The sequence below is a fragment of the Malus domestica genome, chromosome 12 (assembly GCF_042453785.1).
Source record: "Malus domestica chromosome 12, GDT2T_hap1".
Classification (NCBI taxonomy): domain Eukaryota; kingdom Viridiplantae; phylum Streptophyta; class Magnoliopsida; order Rosales; family Rosaceae; genus Malus; species Malus domestica.
Window position 1 is genome coordinate 7,922,365 of NC_091672.1, and position 14,770 is coordinate 7,937,134.

The window sequence follows — 14,770 nt, forward strand, 5'->3', positions numbered from 1 at the left end:
TCTTTGGATAATCATTGGACGATGACATAAAAAACGAACAGTAGAAATCCGTGACTGGAGGTCTAAAATTTCGAATCATTGCCTATGAACACAAAAGCCAACAACATCAACCAGTTGAGTGGGTGAATTGTGATTAGAAGGGAGTAGAATTATCTCTCCATCCATTCCTTTCTCATTCTCTTCCCTCCTATCACATTTTTCATTTTGTCATTCTATTTCTATAAAAAATAACATAAGATGTTGATATAATTTAATCGTTACCATTTAAATAAAAAAAAAAGTAAAAAAAAAAGAAGAGAAAATCCTACTCCGATTAAAAATAGGCATCGTGGCTTTTTAGCTTAATTTAATTCTTGTATCCTTTTGGGAGAAAGTAGCAGGAAAGAAAAGAGTAAAAAGAATTTTCCTTTTTCTTGTTATCTTGGCAAGGATTGAAGGTTATCTTCTTGTTCCTTTAACCAGATCAGCTTTTGATTCTGTGACTGTGCAGACTTGTATATTCTTCTTTAATCATATAATGTTTGACTTCATACAAGCACAGCTGGGAAGCCTCCAAAGTTTTTGTTATAGTTGTATCATTCCAGCCAACGATTTATATGAAATGAGTTTATTCGTAAATTTTAATATTATAATACATCAAATTATATAACATTTTTATGTGATAATGTATCTTTAAAATGAGACGTCCAATAATATTGAATTCGTTTCAAATAAATTTGTATATAGAGTGGTTGATCCACATACCCTCATTTTCTGTTCGCTTCATTCTCTCTTTTTAGTGAAATACACGTGGCACTATGTTATTCGAGTATGACAACCTCACACTGAGCCGCATCAATACATAAACAGAATTTTGGACATAATCAAATTCAAAAACCAAAATTGATAATGGGTGTCAATTTCAATAATCATATAAGATGAAAAATCTAGAAAAAGTGATGAACGTGCGGCATCTGAAAGGTAATGTTCATAAAGATTTATTTATTTATTTCTAATTAATCAAAGAAAAATATAAAAAAACATAAATAGAAAGAAGGGTGCAAAAGGAAAATTGAGTTCGTACTCTCGCAGCAGCAAAATCTTTCGCTTTCACTCACTCACTCACTCGCTCACTAATCACTATGTCACTACCTCTTCTCCGGCGACTCTTTCTCACCGTCTCCGGCTGCTTTGACATTTAACGCCCCACCTCGAACCCCCGCTCTCTTTTCCACTTTCTCTCACATTGCTTCTGCACAATCACTTTTCCAATAAGCAACTTCTTCTCAAACCCTCTCCATTTCAAAACCCCAGGCCGCCCGGCTTTTTTTCTCGTGCCTCACATTTCATTGGTAAGTTCTTATTCTCTTCAGTTTTCTCTACTGCCGCCGTTTCTCTCAAATTTCTGCTTTTTTAATTTTGTTTTTGTATTTTTTTATGGTTCAGTTGTGGTGTTTAAAGTTGGGAATTTGATTTGGGGTTTTGAATTAGGGTTTGCAAATTAGGGTTTTACTGGATTTTGTTGTGTTTGTTAAGTTGTTATATGAACCAACACTTCTATTGCTCTCTTATCCTCTGCTTTTAGGCCCCTACATTTCATCTGTTCAACTTTTCAAGAAAAAAGCATCTCTTGGAAAGCTTTCAAGAAAAAGCAGAAGAAAAGCAAATTTGGCAAACTAGTTAGTAGGATGACACTCACTGTCAATGCTTAAAGTTTCAATTTTTTTTACATTTTCAAATCTCACTGATGCAGCAGAGTGTTGGATTGTCCTAGGGGTACTGGTTGGGGCGTTCTTCTTTAACCCACTGCATCCCGGATTCTCACCCTTGCCCCTAGTGTATATTAAAGTAGTAACACCGCTTGTATTCAAATCTCACTAGTTCATAAGTGTAAATGAGATTAATCTTCAGTGATAATTGACCAAAAAAAAAAAAAAAAAAATCTTGAATGATGATTTGTCTGCAATATTCATTGTCCAGTGTGTTTAACCTTTCAAGCCCTGAGAGGGATTGCTTTGCTTAAACAGTAAACACTGACTCCAATGGGTTAATTTTGGGTCCCATTCATCCACAGGAATCAATTCAAATCTTTACTGCCTTTACAGCTCATTTTTTTTTGTTATAGGCTACTTCCTGCCTAATTCTGTCAGTCAATCTCTGTTTGATTCTTCAAAATTCTGAATGCTCACATGACAATATTATAATGTTCCAAATATATAATAATGGGGTGCCTCTGAGATGGTCATGGGGGCATTCCACACCGGCTTGATAAATTTCTGGGGTTTTAACTGTATTTTCAGGTACTAAATTCTGAAGATTGTATGTATTCCTTCTTGAATTGTATGAAGTTTGTGTTGAATGTTATTTCTTTGAGTTTATCATAATTTTTTGGAACTTCAATTTTCTTTTGGCCTGAAAACAGTGATTTTTCAATTTTTTTTTTGTTTTTATTTTTATTGTATTTGGGCTATAAGTTGCCTTGATTCTTGGCATTTTTACTTATCAGTGGGGTTGCTTTGGAAAATGTTGGAACTTGTCAACCTTTTTCTCTGCTTCAACAGTTCTACTCTAAATTTTCGTAGTGAAATTCATTAACTTTGATACGCGAACATGATTCAGCACTTGGAGAGCTCACAGTTCTAATTTATTGTTTTGTAGGATCTATAAAGATATTCAGATATGCCTGAACTGGTCGAACATCTCCCTAAATCGTATCTCCTGCTGTGCATCTTTGTTGTGTTCCTGTTACGTACTCTTTCTGGTGCAGAGATTCCCTTAGGTTCAAAACTTTCTGTGGCCGATAAAAACATATGGATCTCTCCAAATGGTGATTTTGTGTTTGGATTTTTTAACTGTTCAGACCAGCCAAACTATAGTTTTGGGATCCGTTTCAATTCAAAATCCATTCCGCTTGACCAACAACTTTTAGTATGGAGTGCTGCAGATGATCTTATTCTTGGTAACGATTCTTATGCCCAGCTGACCCAGGATGGTGAACTAGTTTTATTTGATTCCTTGAAGGGTGTCACTGCATGGACCAGTAAAACAAGGCAATTATCAGTTGTTTCTGCTGCTCTTAATGACAATGGAAATCTTGTTCTATTGAATCAAGAGAAACATATTGTTTGGCAAAGTTTTGATTCTCCATCTGACATACTTCTTCCTGTACAGAACTTCTCTACATTTCAAACACTTCGAGCTGCAAGCAGGAATAGTGTGTCCAGTTACTACACTCTTTTCATGAGTGCTTCTAGTCAGTTGGAGCTTCGATGGGAAAGTCATGTCACCTACTGGACAAGTGGAAGCCCTCCTAGTTCAAACCTCAGTGCTTTCATCACTTCTGATGGAGCCCTACAACTCCGTGATCAAAACTTGAAACCTGTGTGGTCACTATATGGTCAAGATCACAATGACTCTGTAAGTTACAGGTTTCTTAGGCTAGATGTTGATGGTAATCTCCGGTTATACTCATGGGTAGAAGAATCAGAGTCATGGAGATCAGTCTGGCAAGCAGTTGAGAACCAGTGTGATGTCTTTGCGACCTGTGGCCAACGTGGCATCTGTGTTTTCAATGAATCTGGGTTCCCTGATTGCGAATGTCCATTTAGGCAGCAGACAAATGAGTCCACTTCCAGATGTTTTATACCAAATCATCGGTGTGCTTCTGGTTCCAACATGCATCATTATAAGCATACTTCTCTACATGGAATGTACCCACCAACTGATGATGTAGTTGCCAAAGTTAGTCTAGAGAAATGCAAAAGCTTGTGTCAGAATGACCTGACTTGTACAGCTACAACCTTTACAAATGATGGAACTGCACGATGCTTAATTAAGAGAACACCGTATGTAACTGGCTATTCAGACCCCTCACTGAGTTCAGTATCTTACGTGAAAATGTGTGCAGATCCATTAGCTGTAAATCCCAATCTCTCGTTGCCTTCCCCTCCTCTCAATCGGTCTCATAAGTTTTGTTTCCCTTGCTTAATCGGAGCAGCCTCAGGAGTGTTCGTCGTATTTGTTTTAGTTCAATTGGCACTTGGTTTCTGGTTCTACAGAAGAAGAAATTTGGATAGGAAGAAAGCCGCGTTTGCTCATACCAGCCCAAACTCGAATGGTTTGATAGTGTTATCCTTCTCTGAAATAGAGGAGCTTACAGAGAACTTCAAATATCAAATTGGGCCAAAGATGTTCAAAGGTGTTCTTCCAAATAGAAAACAAGTTGCAATCAAAGATGTGGATGCAAGCGTAGAAGAAAGAAAATACCGGTGTGTAGTTGCAAAGATAGGAAACATTCATCACAAAAGCCTTGTGAAGCTGCAGGGCTACTGTTGTGAGTTAGATCACAGATTTCTGGTCTATGAATATGTCAAGAATGGTTCTCTGGAAAAGTATATAGAAGATGTTAAACTGTGTAAGAAGCTGACTTGGGGGAAGAGATTTGATATATGCTTAAGTGTCGCAAGGGCCATTTGTTATCTGCACACAAGCTGTAGGGAATTTATGAGCCATGGGAATTTGAAATGCGAGAATGTGGTACTGGATGAAAATTTAGAGGCCAAGGTGACTGAATTTGGACTTGGGAACATAGTCAGCAAGGCATCATGCTCTTCATGCTCTTCTGCAGAGAGAGATGTGGAGGACTTTGGTAAGATGGTGTTAGTATTAGTAAGTGGGTGTCGAGTTGGGGACCTTTGTGAGTGGGCATACGAAGAGTGGCTGCAAGGGCATCCAGAGAATGTGGTAGATAGGAAAATAATTGGTGGGTTTATTGTGCAAGAGCTGGAACGTGCTTTAAGAATTGCATTTTGGTGTGTCCAAACTGATGAACGTAGAAGACCTCCAATGAGAGAGGTGGTTAAGGTCTTGGAGGGCACCTTGAGCGTTGATCCACCACCACCCCCTTTTGCTTGTCAAGGGCCACTTGATGACGAAGAGGAGCCGTAGAATCCAGCTGTATGGAAGAAAGTTTATTTTATTTTTGAAATGTCTTCTCGAGTTTAAGCTGTGCATAGTAGGACTAACAACACAATGACAATTTAGCTTTGTGTTCTTGTCTTTGAGATAGTCCTGACAAGAGATTTTCACCCTATCTGAGCTATTATAATGAAATGCCATTTTCCCATCTAACTTTTGAATTTCGTGTTTAACTTTGGAATATATTTTGCAATCTTGCGGTCTCTGTTCCCCCGCATATAAGAGTAATCATGACAATCAACGCCCTGCTCTCTTCCAAGTAGCCAAATCCAGTTTTCTCAGGTACGAATTCTCATTTCATTTTCATTATTACATGGCTTAAAGATAACTTTTGTATTTTGGTTATGAGAGGAGTTGCTTTTCTCGTTATTGCTAATGAAGGTTACCGTTGTAATTCGCTTGAATTTCTAAGGCTAAAAGTTGTGGATTTTGTTGGATTTCTTTTGTCAAATTGTTGGTTTCCCCATGTTTTAGTTGTTGGATTTCTTGCTTTGCTTCCCTTTGGATCAAAAGGAGAAAAGGGGCGGCCAAAAACTGACATCCTTTGATTGTCTCAGGTCGTGGAGTAGGTTGGATTTGCCAGAGTTGTAGAACGTTTGAAGTTCCGCGTATTCTTGCTTGAGATGGTAATCATCAACTCCCTGACGAATTTTTTGGCTCAAAGCAAGAAGTATTCACCTTTTAAAATTTTCAGATTTTGTGATTCATTGGTTTTCTTCTTACAGGATTTGTTTTGAATCATATAGGGGATTGGGAATCAATGGGATGCATATTTTAATTACACATTATTGAAAGAAATACAATAATCTCACATCAAGATTAAGAAAATTAATTAGTATGCCCTTGAGTAGTATTAAAATTTCTGGTCGAACTCCACCTGAGCTCTGCCGGAGTAGTTGCATGCAGTCATTCGACCAGAAATTTTAATTCTACTCAATGCGAGCGGGAACAACTTCACAGGATCAATCCCTAGTTGGGTAGTTGTCACTACTTGGATCTCAGCAGAATACCTCAGCAGAAACTTGCATGTTCCAAACTTGTTAGTCTCAAGCGCTATGATTTTTCTTATAACAACTTGACAGGGCTAATTCCAAGTTGTGGCATTTTCCAGAACGCACCAGCTAATGCTTTTGTCGGAAACTAAGGCTTGTATGGAGATGCAGAGGGAGTCGGACTGAGTGCATGCAGCTCCTCCGGCAGATATTTATGTTCCAGAGCGTAATAACAACTATTAGTGAGTTAATAAAGGCAAAATTGGTGTTGTTATCCTCGTATCCTTTTTGGGTTTTGTAGTGGTTGCAACTGTCATTGCCTTGTTACTTATGTTTCGCAAGAGATCCAACCTACCGCCTCAAGTAATCAAAACATATCAGAACTTTGAGCCAATGGTATCGCAAGAGGAAGTAAAAATATAGAACTACCTAAACCAAAAACTTTTTAGAAGAGCCTGAAAAACCAGCAATAAATGTCTTAGAAAAACCTGCGAGAGAGACTCCACCGCGTCCCAAGGACGTCGGGAGAGAGCCAACAACCATTGCCATGAAGCTACCTTCCAAGGGCATTCCAAAAAGAGATGCCAAGTAGACTCTGAAGTCGAATTACACGTAGAAAAGAAAGAAAGTAACATAATTCTCATGCGTTGAAGAACTGAATCTGTGAGAAGGCGTCCTTGCAACACCTTCCAAACAACAAGACTTCTGCAAGGCTGAATTCGCCGAGACCAAATTATCCCCCCCCACCCCAAAAGGCACTTGATTGTCAAAACTAAGCAAATGAGAATAAGCCTCTTTCGCCGAAGGGAGGCCAGATAAAGATCCCGACCAACACAAGGAATGCGTAGATGCTTGTAAAGGGAAAGGAGTAGCATCAATGGAATCTCAAGATGTGATACCAGAGGCCTGCCCAACCAATTATCTAACCAAAAAGAAATTTGTGAACCATCTCCAAGGACGCACGTCGAATTTGACGAGATAATGGGGGATAATCTTCTTAAAACAAAGGCAAATAACAGACTTTTTATGCGTCGATAAAGGAATCAAGAGCATGCGTAAAAACGGCCATCAAAGAACGGGATTTAAACATATTCCAACAACGTTTCAAAAGAAGAGAGTGATTCAGAACTAACAAATCTTTCAAGCCTAAACCCTGAGATTCTTAGGACGACAACAGACATGCCAGTAGACAAGAGGAACACCAGGAGAATTGGGATCACCTGATCAGAAAAAATTTATCACCCAATGTTGTACTTGATTTAGGAGAAGACGGGGCGAAGCATAAACCTGGAAGCTATAAATGAGAATGCTCTGAATGAAAGAAGTGATAAGATGAAGACTTGCTTAAGAAAGCATATGTCCCTTACAGGCCGATAGCTTGCACTTAACCTTATTCACAATGTCTTGAAAGTAACTACGCAGGGGACGACCCCGGAAATTGGAACCCGTAAATATTTAAAGGGCAAAGCCAAACGAATTCCAAGTATGTTTCTAATAGATGTATGTCTTGGACAAGCATATTTACCAAGAAACACTAAAGGTTTAGATTTATTAACCAATTGACTTGAGTTGAGCCCATATTCAACAATAAAACGCATGAGATGACGAAGATTACAACGAGAGACACGTACGAAAATCAGAATATCATCTGCAAAAAGAATGTGTGAAGGGGTAGACAGACTCCGCTGGGCAGGCATAGGCACCAAATGTCCAGAACAGAGCAACGAAGTTAAACTGCGACTAAGAACTTCCTCAGCCAAACAAAATAAAAGAGGGCAAAGCAAACCTCCCTGGCGGATCCTCTTTGAGCAAGCGTAGAAGTCCAAAACTTGGCCGTTGATAAAAAAAAAAGAAAAAATAAAGGTGCGCAAAACTAAGTAACTTATCAATTCAATTAACAAAACATGTGAAAACCAAAAGCAGTAAGAATCCTGTATCGAAAAAGACCAGTCCAAAGTGTCAAAAGTTTTTCGAGATTTGGGAGCAGCCTCTCCATAAATGGGGGTAAGGCTAGCCGACATTCACCTCTCCCAGACCCTGCGTAAAGCGGGAGCCTTGTGCACTGGGTACGACCTTTAACTCTATGCCTAACTCGAAAAAGACATGAATATTGATATTCTTTCTTCTCCATGCGCATCATGTTTGCACAAGTGGAAATGGGGATGCTATATTAACTTTAGGTGTGTATGTGTGTGCGTGCATGTATGTTTAGCGTAACAGGGACCTTAACTTATGTTTATATAGATGATAGCCTAGATCCCTTATAAAAGAAAAGGTGATGATGAAACCAGTACTGCGACCACATGACACTGAATATATAGACACATTGATATTATGTCATAACGTGTGACCAAAAGCGCTGTTTGTGGGGCTGTAAACATATTTTTCTCTCGAAATTAAAGAATGCTAGCTGCAGGTTTAGGGCAATACAACAGTTATAATGACAGTTAAGTTGCTATATTGCTGAAATTGCAGAAATATGAACTAAGTAATCTTTAGTGGCAGAGTGATATACCAAACAACTCAAATTATTGGCAAAAGAAAAAGGTGTGCGCATGTGTTTATAATAATTACCAGCACGAGCAGGGACCTCCAGTTCATCATAAGCATCCCCTGGCACTTCCTCTGGCATTGGTTCTTCTCCAAGAAATTCATTTATCACATCCTCTAGCCTTGGGGATTCGTTAGGACCAGCTTTTACCACAAGTTGTCTTTCCACTTTCTCTAGACTTTGTTCTCTTCCAGGGTGATTTGCAAGCCTCTCACGTAGCCCAACACATGAGCGTGCCTCAAAAACTGTCTTCTTGTGGAAACACTTATGAATACGCTTCTTATCAAAGTCCTTAGAGAAGATAACCATAACTACCTCGTCCGGTTTAATATGATTTGCATATATATCTCCATATAGTTCGAGAGTGTGTTTTAGTGAATTGGTGCTGATGTGTCTCACCATGAACATTATAAAATTTAATAAACCCTCCCGTAGATCGATCATGTAAACTAGCAAACATATATGATTTCTCAACCGTCCTTATAAGTGTCTCTTCATCATCTTAGTTAGAGTAAAGGACTTCCAATGCAAAGTTTGCAAGTACAGATCCTGAACCTATGACATGGTAGGCGCAACTTTTCAAGGTACAATGAGGCGTATCTGCTAAGGTCCAACGTGGAAAATCTCTTGTCTAAATTCTCCAGCAATGATTATTGAACACGTTTAAAAAAGGAGGATTCATTTTCATTACTGATGGACGCCGCACAAAATCTTTAGAAAATGATGAAAGAAAAATCGTCTGTCATAATGTCATAAAACGATAGGCCGTCTCCGGAAACGTGTGCTAGAATGTGAATTAAGTCCTTATACCGGCGAGATCGGTAAAAATGATAGGCCGTCTGTGGGAACGTGTGCTAGAGTGTGAATTGAGTCATTCTACCGTTTCTGAAGCTGCTAAGGGACCACCAACTTATCATTTTTACTGATTCGGCCGATCGTTTCGAGAGACTGCCATCGGTGTATCCAGAACAAGACGTGCTACTTCAGAAACGGTAGAAGGACTCAATTCACACTCTATCACACGTTTCCAGAGACGGCCTATCGTTTTTACCGATCCAGCTGGCAGAACGACTCAATTCACACTCTAGCACACGTTTCCAGAGATGGCCTATCGTTTTATGACATTATCACAAATGATTTTTCTTTCATCATTTTTTAAAGATTTTGTGCGGCGTCCATCAGTAACGAAAAGAAATCCTCCTTTTTTAAACATGTTCAATAATCATTGCTAAAGGACTTAGACAAGAGATTTTCCACGTTGATGGTCCCTTAGCAGATACGCCTCATTATACCTTGAAAAGCTGGGCCTACCATGTCGTAGGTTCAGGGTCTGTACTTGCAAACTATGCATTGGAAGTCCTTTACTGACCAAGATGAAGAGACACTTATAAGGACTGTTGAGAAATCATATTTGTTTGCTAGTTTACATGATCGATCTACGGGGGGTTTATTAAATTTTATAATGTTCATGGTGAGACACATCAGCACCTATTCACTAAACACACTTCTCGAACTACATGGAGATATATATGCAACAATACCGAACGACGGCACATGTTTTTCCCTTGGAATCTGCGATAAATAATCCAACAATACAATTTTGAATCTTGCATCTCATCAAAACCCTAAAATTATAAAATTGATAGATATTGAGAAAGTTTAACAGAATAGAATTTTGAATCTTGCATCCCACCAAAACCCTAAAATTATAAAATTAATACATACTGAGAAAGTTTAACAGAACAGAATTTTGAATCTTGCATCCCACCAAAACCTTAAGGGGTGTATTCAATTGAGAATTTGAGACACTTTAATAGATTTATAAATCCATGGATTTTTATAGAGTTTAATTGATTTGTAGAGATTTCATATAAAATTTTGATTCAATTCATTCGAAATCTCATAGGAAGATGTGAGATTTGTAGATGCTTAAAATACACTACGAAATCTCTCCAATTCTTCAACTTTCTCAAATTATATAAAATCAATTTCTAATTGAATATACTTAAATTGTTATAAACGTCCTTAAAATCCTAATTGAATACATCCGGATTTCTAAGGATTTTAATAGTATTTTAAAATTCTAATTGAATACACTTTGAATTTTTTCAGAGAATCATTTAAAATCCTGATTGAATACCCTAGATTCATTAAAAGAATTAAAATCCTTCAAAATCCCAATTGAATACACCCCTGTTATAAAATTAATACATAGAAAATTTGACAGAAAAGAACCTGAGGAGATATCAATTGCATATTGCTGTCAGGAAAGCTCTCTGTGGGTGTTCTGGGCACCGCCCCTTTGCTCAACCAGCTCTTGCCTACCTTGCTGGCCTTAGTCTGCAAACCGGCTTCAGGAAAGCTCACTCTGGGTGTTATGGGAACTGCCCTTTGCTCGACCGGAGAAATCTCTCGCCTTGCTGGCCTGTGTGTTTTTGGGTCCCACTAAAGAGCGAAATAAGGAATGATTCAATTTACCAAAAAGCAAAAATGAAATAAGAAATGATATTTACAAAAAATAAAAATAAAAATAAATAGAGATGAAAGAAAAGTAGGTTATTGAAGTAGATTTGTAGAAAGAGATTATATTCACACACCTCAAATTATTTCATTCACATTTTTTAATTTTTTAATATTTTCTACACACCGCTAACATTTGATAGAAAAATATTAAAAAAATAAAAGGTGTGAGAGAAGTAATTTTGGGTGTGCACATATAATCTTCCTTTGTAAATAGGTTGGAATTTGGTCAGGATTTGTGCTGAATCCAATTTAATTAAAGAGAATATGGATTTAAACTTGCAATCCAATAATCTGAATACAACCCGAATACAATATCGGATTATCAACCCAGTTATGGCTTCAGGAGGATCCAATAATAATTGGATGTGACTCAATAACAGATCACATAATCTCTATATTATTTTATAATTAAGACAGTAATATAAGTTTTTTCAAGCATTCAAACGACACCATTTACTACATCATTCAAGGTTTTTTAACTAAAAAAATTAAAAAATCCAAATTAGCACAATAATCCAATCCGGATCAGATGCTTAACGAATATGGATAGACAAGTCATATTCAATAACCTAAACACGTACAAAATCCAAATCCAATAATCCAATTATAAATAGATCTGATTATAGATTCAAATTGGGTCTGTTTACAGGTCTATGGCAAATCTACAATAATTAAAGTTCAGAAATGGCAAGAATAAAAATTGAAATAATATTACAATAGTAATATCAATAACTTTATACGTAAATTACAGAGCAAAGTATATAGAAACAATTACCTAGACCTGCTAAGGCATTTCAAAATTAAGAAAGGCCGCCTAGACCTGCTGAGGCGCTCGTCTAGCCCGGCCAGACCCGCTTAGGCACCTGCCTAGGTTGTGACTTGTTGATGCACAAACCCGGAAGGTCTTGGAACAACGTAAATCCGATCTATTTATAATCGGATTATTGGATTTGGATTATGGCCTAAGAACACAAAGATGTATCGTGGTTCACCCCAATGTTTGTGCTACGTCCACACTGATGTTGATTGTATTTCTCTGTAACTGTACGTATGGATTACAAGCTCAATGGAAGTCCTCCTAAGGAAGAGAGTGTTGTCTCTGAGTTGTTTGAGACTTGTATGTTTTGGGGGTATCCTAGAGTTTGATTTGTGAGGGGAGGAGTCCCCTTTTATAGAATAAGGGGCTCATCTTTTTACATAATTATGGGCTAGGTAATGAGGCCCAAATGTTGAGGCCCAATGTGTCAAAGTCTGAGACCCAAAAGTAGTCCCCTAAGTCTTCAGTTAAGAGAGTCTTTTGGCTGGAGACTTCAAATCCAATCCTTGTACGGGCCGAAGTGGCTAGATGTCTTGAACCAGTACTCAACACAAGACAATGCTCAACATAAAGTAATACTTGGCTAGAGGTATCACACGTTACGAGACTGCTCGGCTGGAGGCGATGCTCGTTGCGAGGCTGCTTGGCTAGAGGCTAAGCTTGCGGCGAGACGGTTGCTCGGCTGGAGGCGATGCTCGTTGCGAGGCTGTTCAGCTAGAGGCTATGCTCGTTACAAGGCGGCTCGGCTCTTGGTATTCCTCATTGCAAGTATCTATTTTGTGTCGACATGCACTCATTATGAGTTGATTCTCGACATGATTCGGGTCCGCTTGTCGGGTTCGCATATTGGGTTCTTTTAATCAGCAACAATGTTGATCAGTGGATCTAGTTACTCAATAATTCCTGACAATAAATGACAGTATAAGTATGACTGTATAATGAATAAATCAAATTGACAAAGTTTGTCAAGGCAAAATATTGTGCTATGTGCCTTCTATAAATAAATAATTTATTTTGTTATGTGATAAATGACATGTTGCATAGATCAACAATATATTAGGTATTGCCTAAATGTGTGTGTATATATATATAATCATGAATAAATGATTTATTCAGTTGTTTGATAAATGACATGCTGCATAAATCAATAATATATTAGGTATTGCCTAAATATGTAGGTTATTAGAATATATATATTAGCCACAATGGGGATATAAAATGGCAGGCAGTTTCATGAGGTGCCATAATCATCACATATTGTATTCGTCTGTTACTGTTCATGTCATGTGACACCACACACCATCACTCTCTGCATGTACTTATATATATATATATATATATATATATATATATATATATATATATATATATATATATATATTAGCATGGCAGACAAGGTGTGGCAGAAATATTTAAAGTGGAAGCTAATAATAAAAGTGTTAGGAAAAATGTTCTTATATGTGAGTTTTTTTCTTTTTCCTTTGTGAGAGTGGTTGACATCAAAAGCGAAAGCAAAGGCATCTTATCTTTCTTTTGAATTTGGTGGTCTGTAGCTTTTGATAAAGCTTCATGCACGCTCTAGCCTTGAGAAGGCGGGGAACAAACAGAAGATAACAACCACAGAGATCCCAGGGAATAATAATTGAAATCCTCTATAGAATAATAGGTGGTGTCCACCATAGCATCAAACATGCGCATCTGACCACTGGTCTTCCTCGTGAGTGTTTCCATCGGTGGTCGTGGTATTTGCAGGAGGTGGGATCCCTATATCTGGAACTGGGCCATTGCCTCTTCAGTGACGGACGGCGGAGAACAGAAATGGACAGTGTAGGCAAAGTTTTGGTAGCTTTTTGAAAGATCACTGGTTCCATCGTATGTTCAATAACTTTAGCATGAACCAAATTATCTTGATGGCCTGTGGATCTGCGACCTGCCATGAAATTGGGTTCACTGCGCTCGCTATTTCCTATTTCCTCCGATCGTTTCTTCACACCTCGTTTCTGCGGTTGAATGAGTTCTCTTAGCTGAACATATAGAGTGAGAATGCCGAGCTGTCAGGGAGTTCGCGGCTGGCGAGTGGTGAAGGTTTGTCCAGGTTCACACACTTGGCGGCCTGGAGGTTGATTTCTAGATTAGACACCCATGATTTCGTCGGACCGAAATTCATAGAAGAAGTCGAAAATTGATTAATTCCCTTTCGTGGAGAGGATGACGCCGACAGCGAAACACTTGATGACGAGCGTGGCTTTGTCATATGCGGCCTTGCCTTGGAAGTAGCGGGAGAGAAGCTCTGGGGATGATATGAAATCGGAGTTGGGGGGTTTGGGGGTTTTCGAACCCTGAGAGGTTTGCAGGAGAGGACACCTGTTCGAGCGTCTTTTGCTCGAATGTGCTGATTTGCAGAATAACAGAGGTAGACAAGAAAAGTAGACAACACAAACTAAAGGTACCAGCCGACGAGAAATCAGAATCCCCAAATGCGTGATGGAACTGAAACTGGATCTTTGAGTCCGAATCTGGATCCGAAAACCTTTTCCGGGTCATCGATGCAGTTGTTGATGGTGGCGAGAGAGTCCAGGATGTTGTCACAGAAACTGATTTGGAGCACCTAGTGAGTTTAATTGGAGAGAGAGAGTGAGAGCAGCGGCGAAAAAGCCATGGAGTGGCTTTTTAGTCATCTTGAGGATCCTGTGCAGGATAATGATGAACTGGCTCGAGCACTTGCTCTTTAACTGGGAAATTCATCAGATGTGTCTAAAGCTAAGAGTGTTGAAAAGTCTGTTGATGTGCTGGCAAAAGAGGGTTATGTGAAAGCTCTTCCTGTTGATGATGTTCTTGCAGCTAGTCGATTGGGGAAATGAGTCTTTCTTACTTCCACATGTTTGTGCTCGATATTTTCCATTACTGAGACAGATGGAAAGAGAGAGAGTT

The 14,770-nt window shown here is 38.5% G+C and overlaps 1 protein-coding gene and 1 long non-coding RNA gene across 3 annotated transcripts; both read left to right on the forward strand.

Annotated features, from left to right (window-relative positions):
• The first annotated feature begins 944 nt into the window (after nucleotides 1–944).
• Nucleotides 945–5,109, forward strand: LOC103454843 (G-type lectin S-receptor-like serine/threonine-protein kinase SD3-1). 2 transcript variants are annotated; one of them, XM_029090492.2, is made up of 2 exons: nucleotides 945–1,331; nucleotides 2,638–5,109. In XM_029090492.2, exon 2 carries the CDS (start codon nucleotides 2,659–2,661, stop codon nucleotides 4,924–4,926), a length of 2,268 nt encoding a protein of 755 aa, XP_028946325.1. In that variant the 5' UTR covers nucleotides 945–1,331; nucleotides 2,638–2,658; the 3' UTR covers nucleotides 4,927–5,109. The 2 variants fall into 2 exon arrangements, with proteins under 2 accessions (XP_028946325.1, XP_028946326.1); XM_029090493.2 differs by lacking the exon at nucleotides 945–1,331 and adding an exon at nucleotides 2,149–2,279.
• Nucleotides 5,110–5,296: 187 nt separating this feature from the next.
• Nucleotides 5,297–6,230, forward strand: LOC139190059 (uncharacterized). The gene is made up of 2 exons (XR_011574046.1): nucleotides 5,297–5,582; nucleotides 6,068–6,230. It is a non-coding gene; the product is annotated as an uncharacterized lncRNA (long non-coding RNA).
• Nucleotides 6,231–14,770: the final 8,540 nt, after the last annotated feature.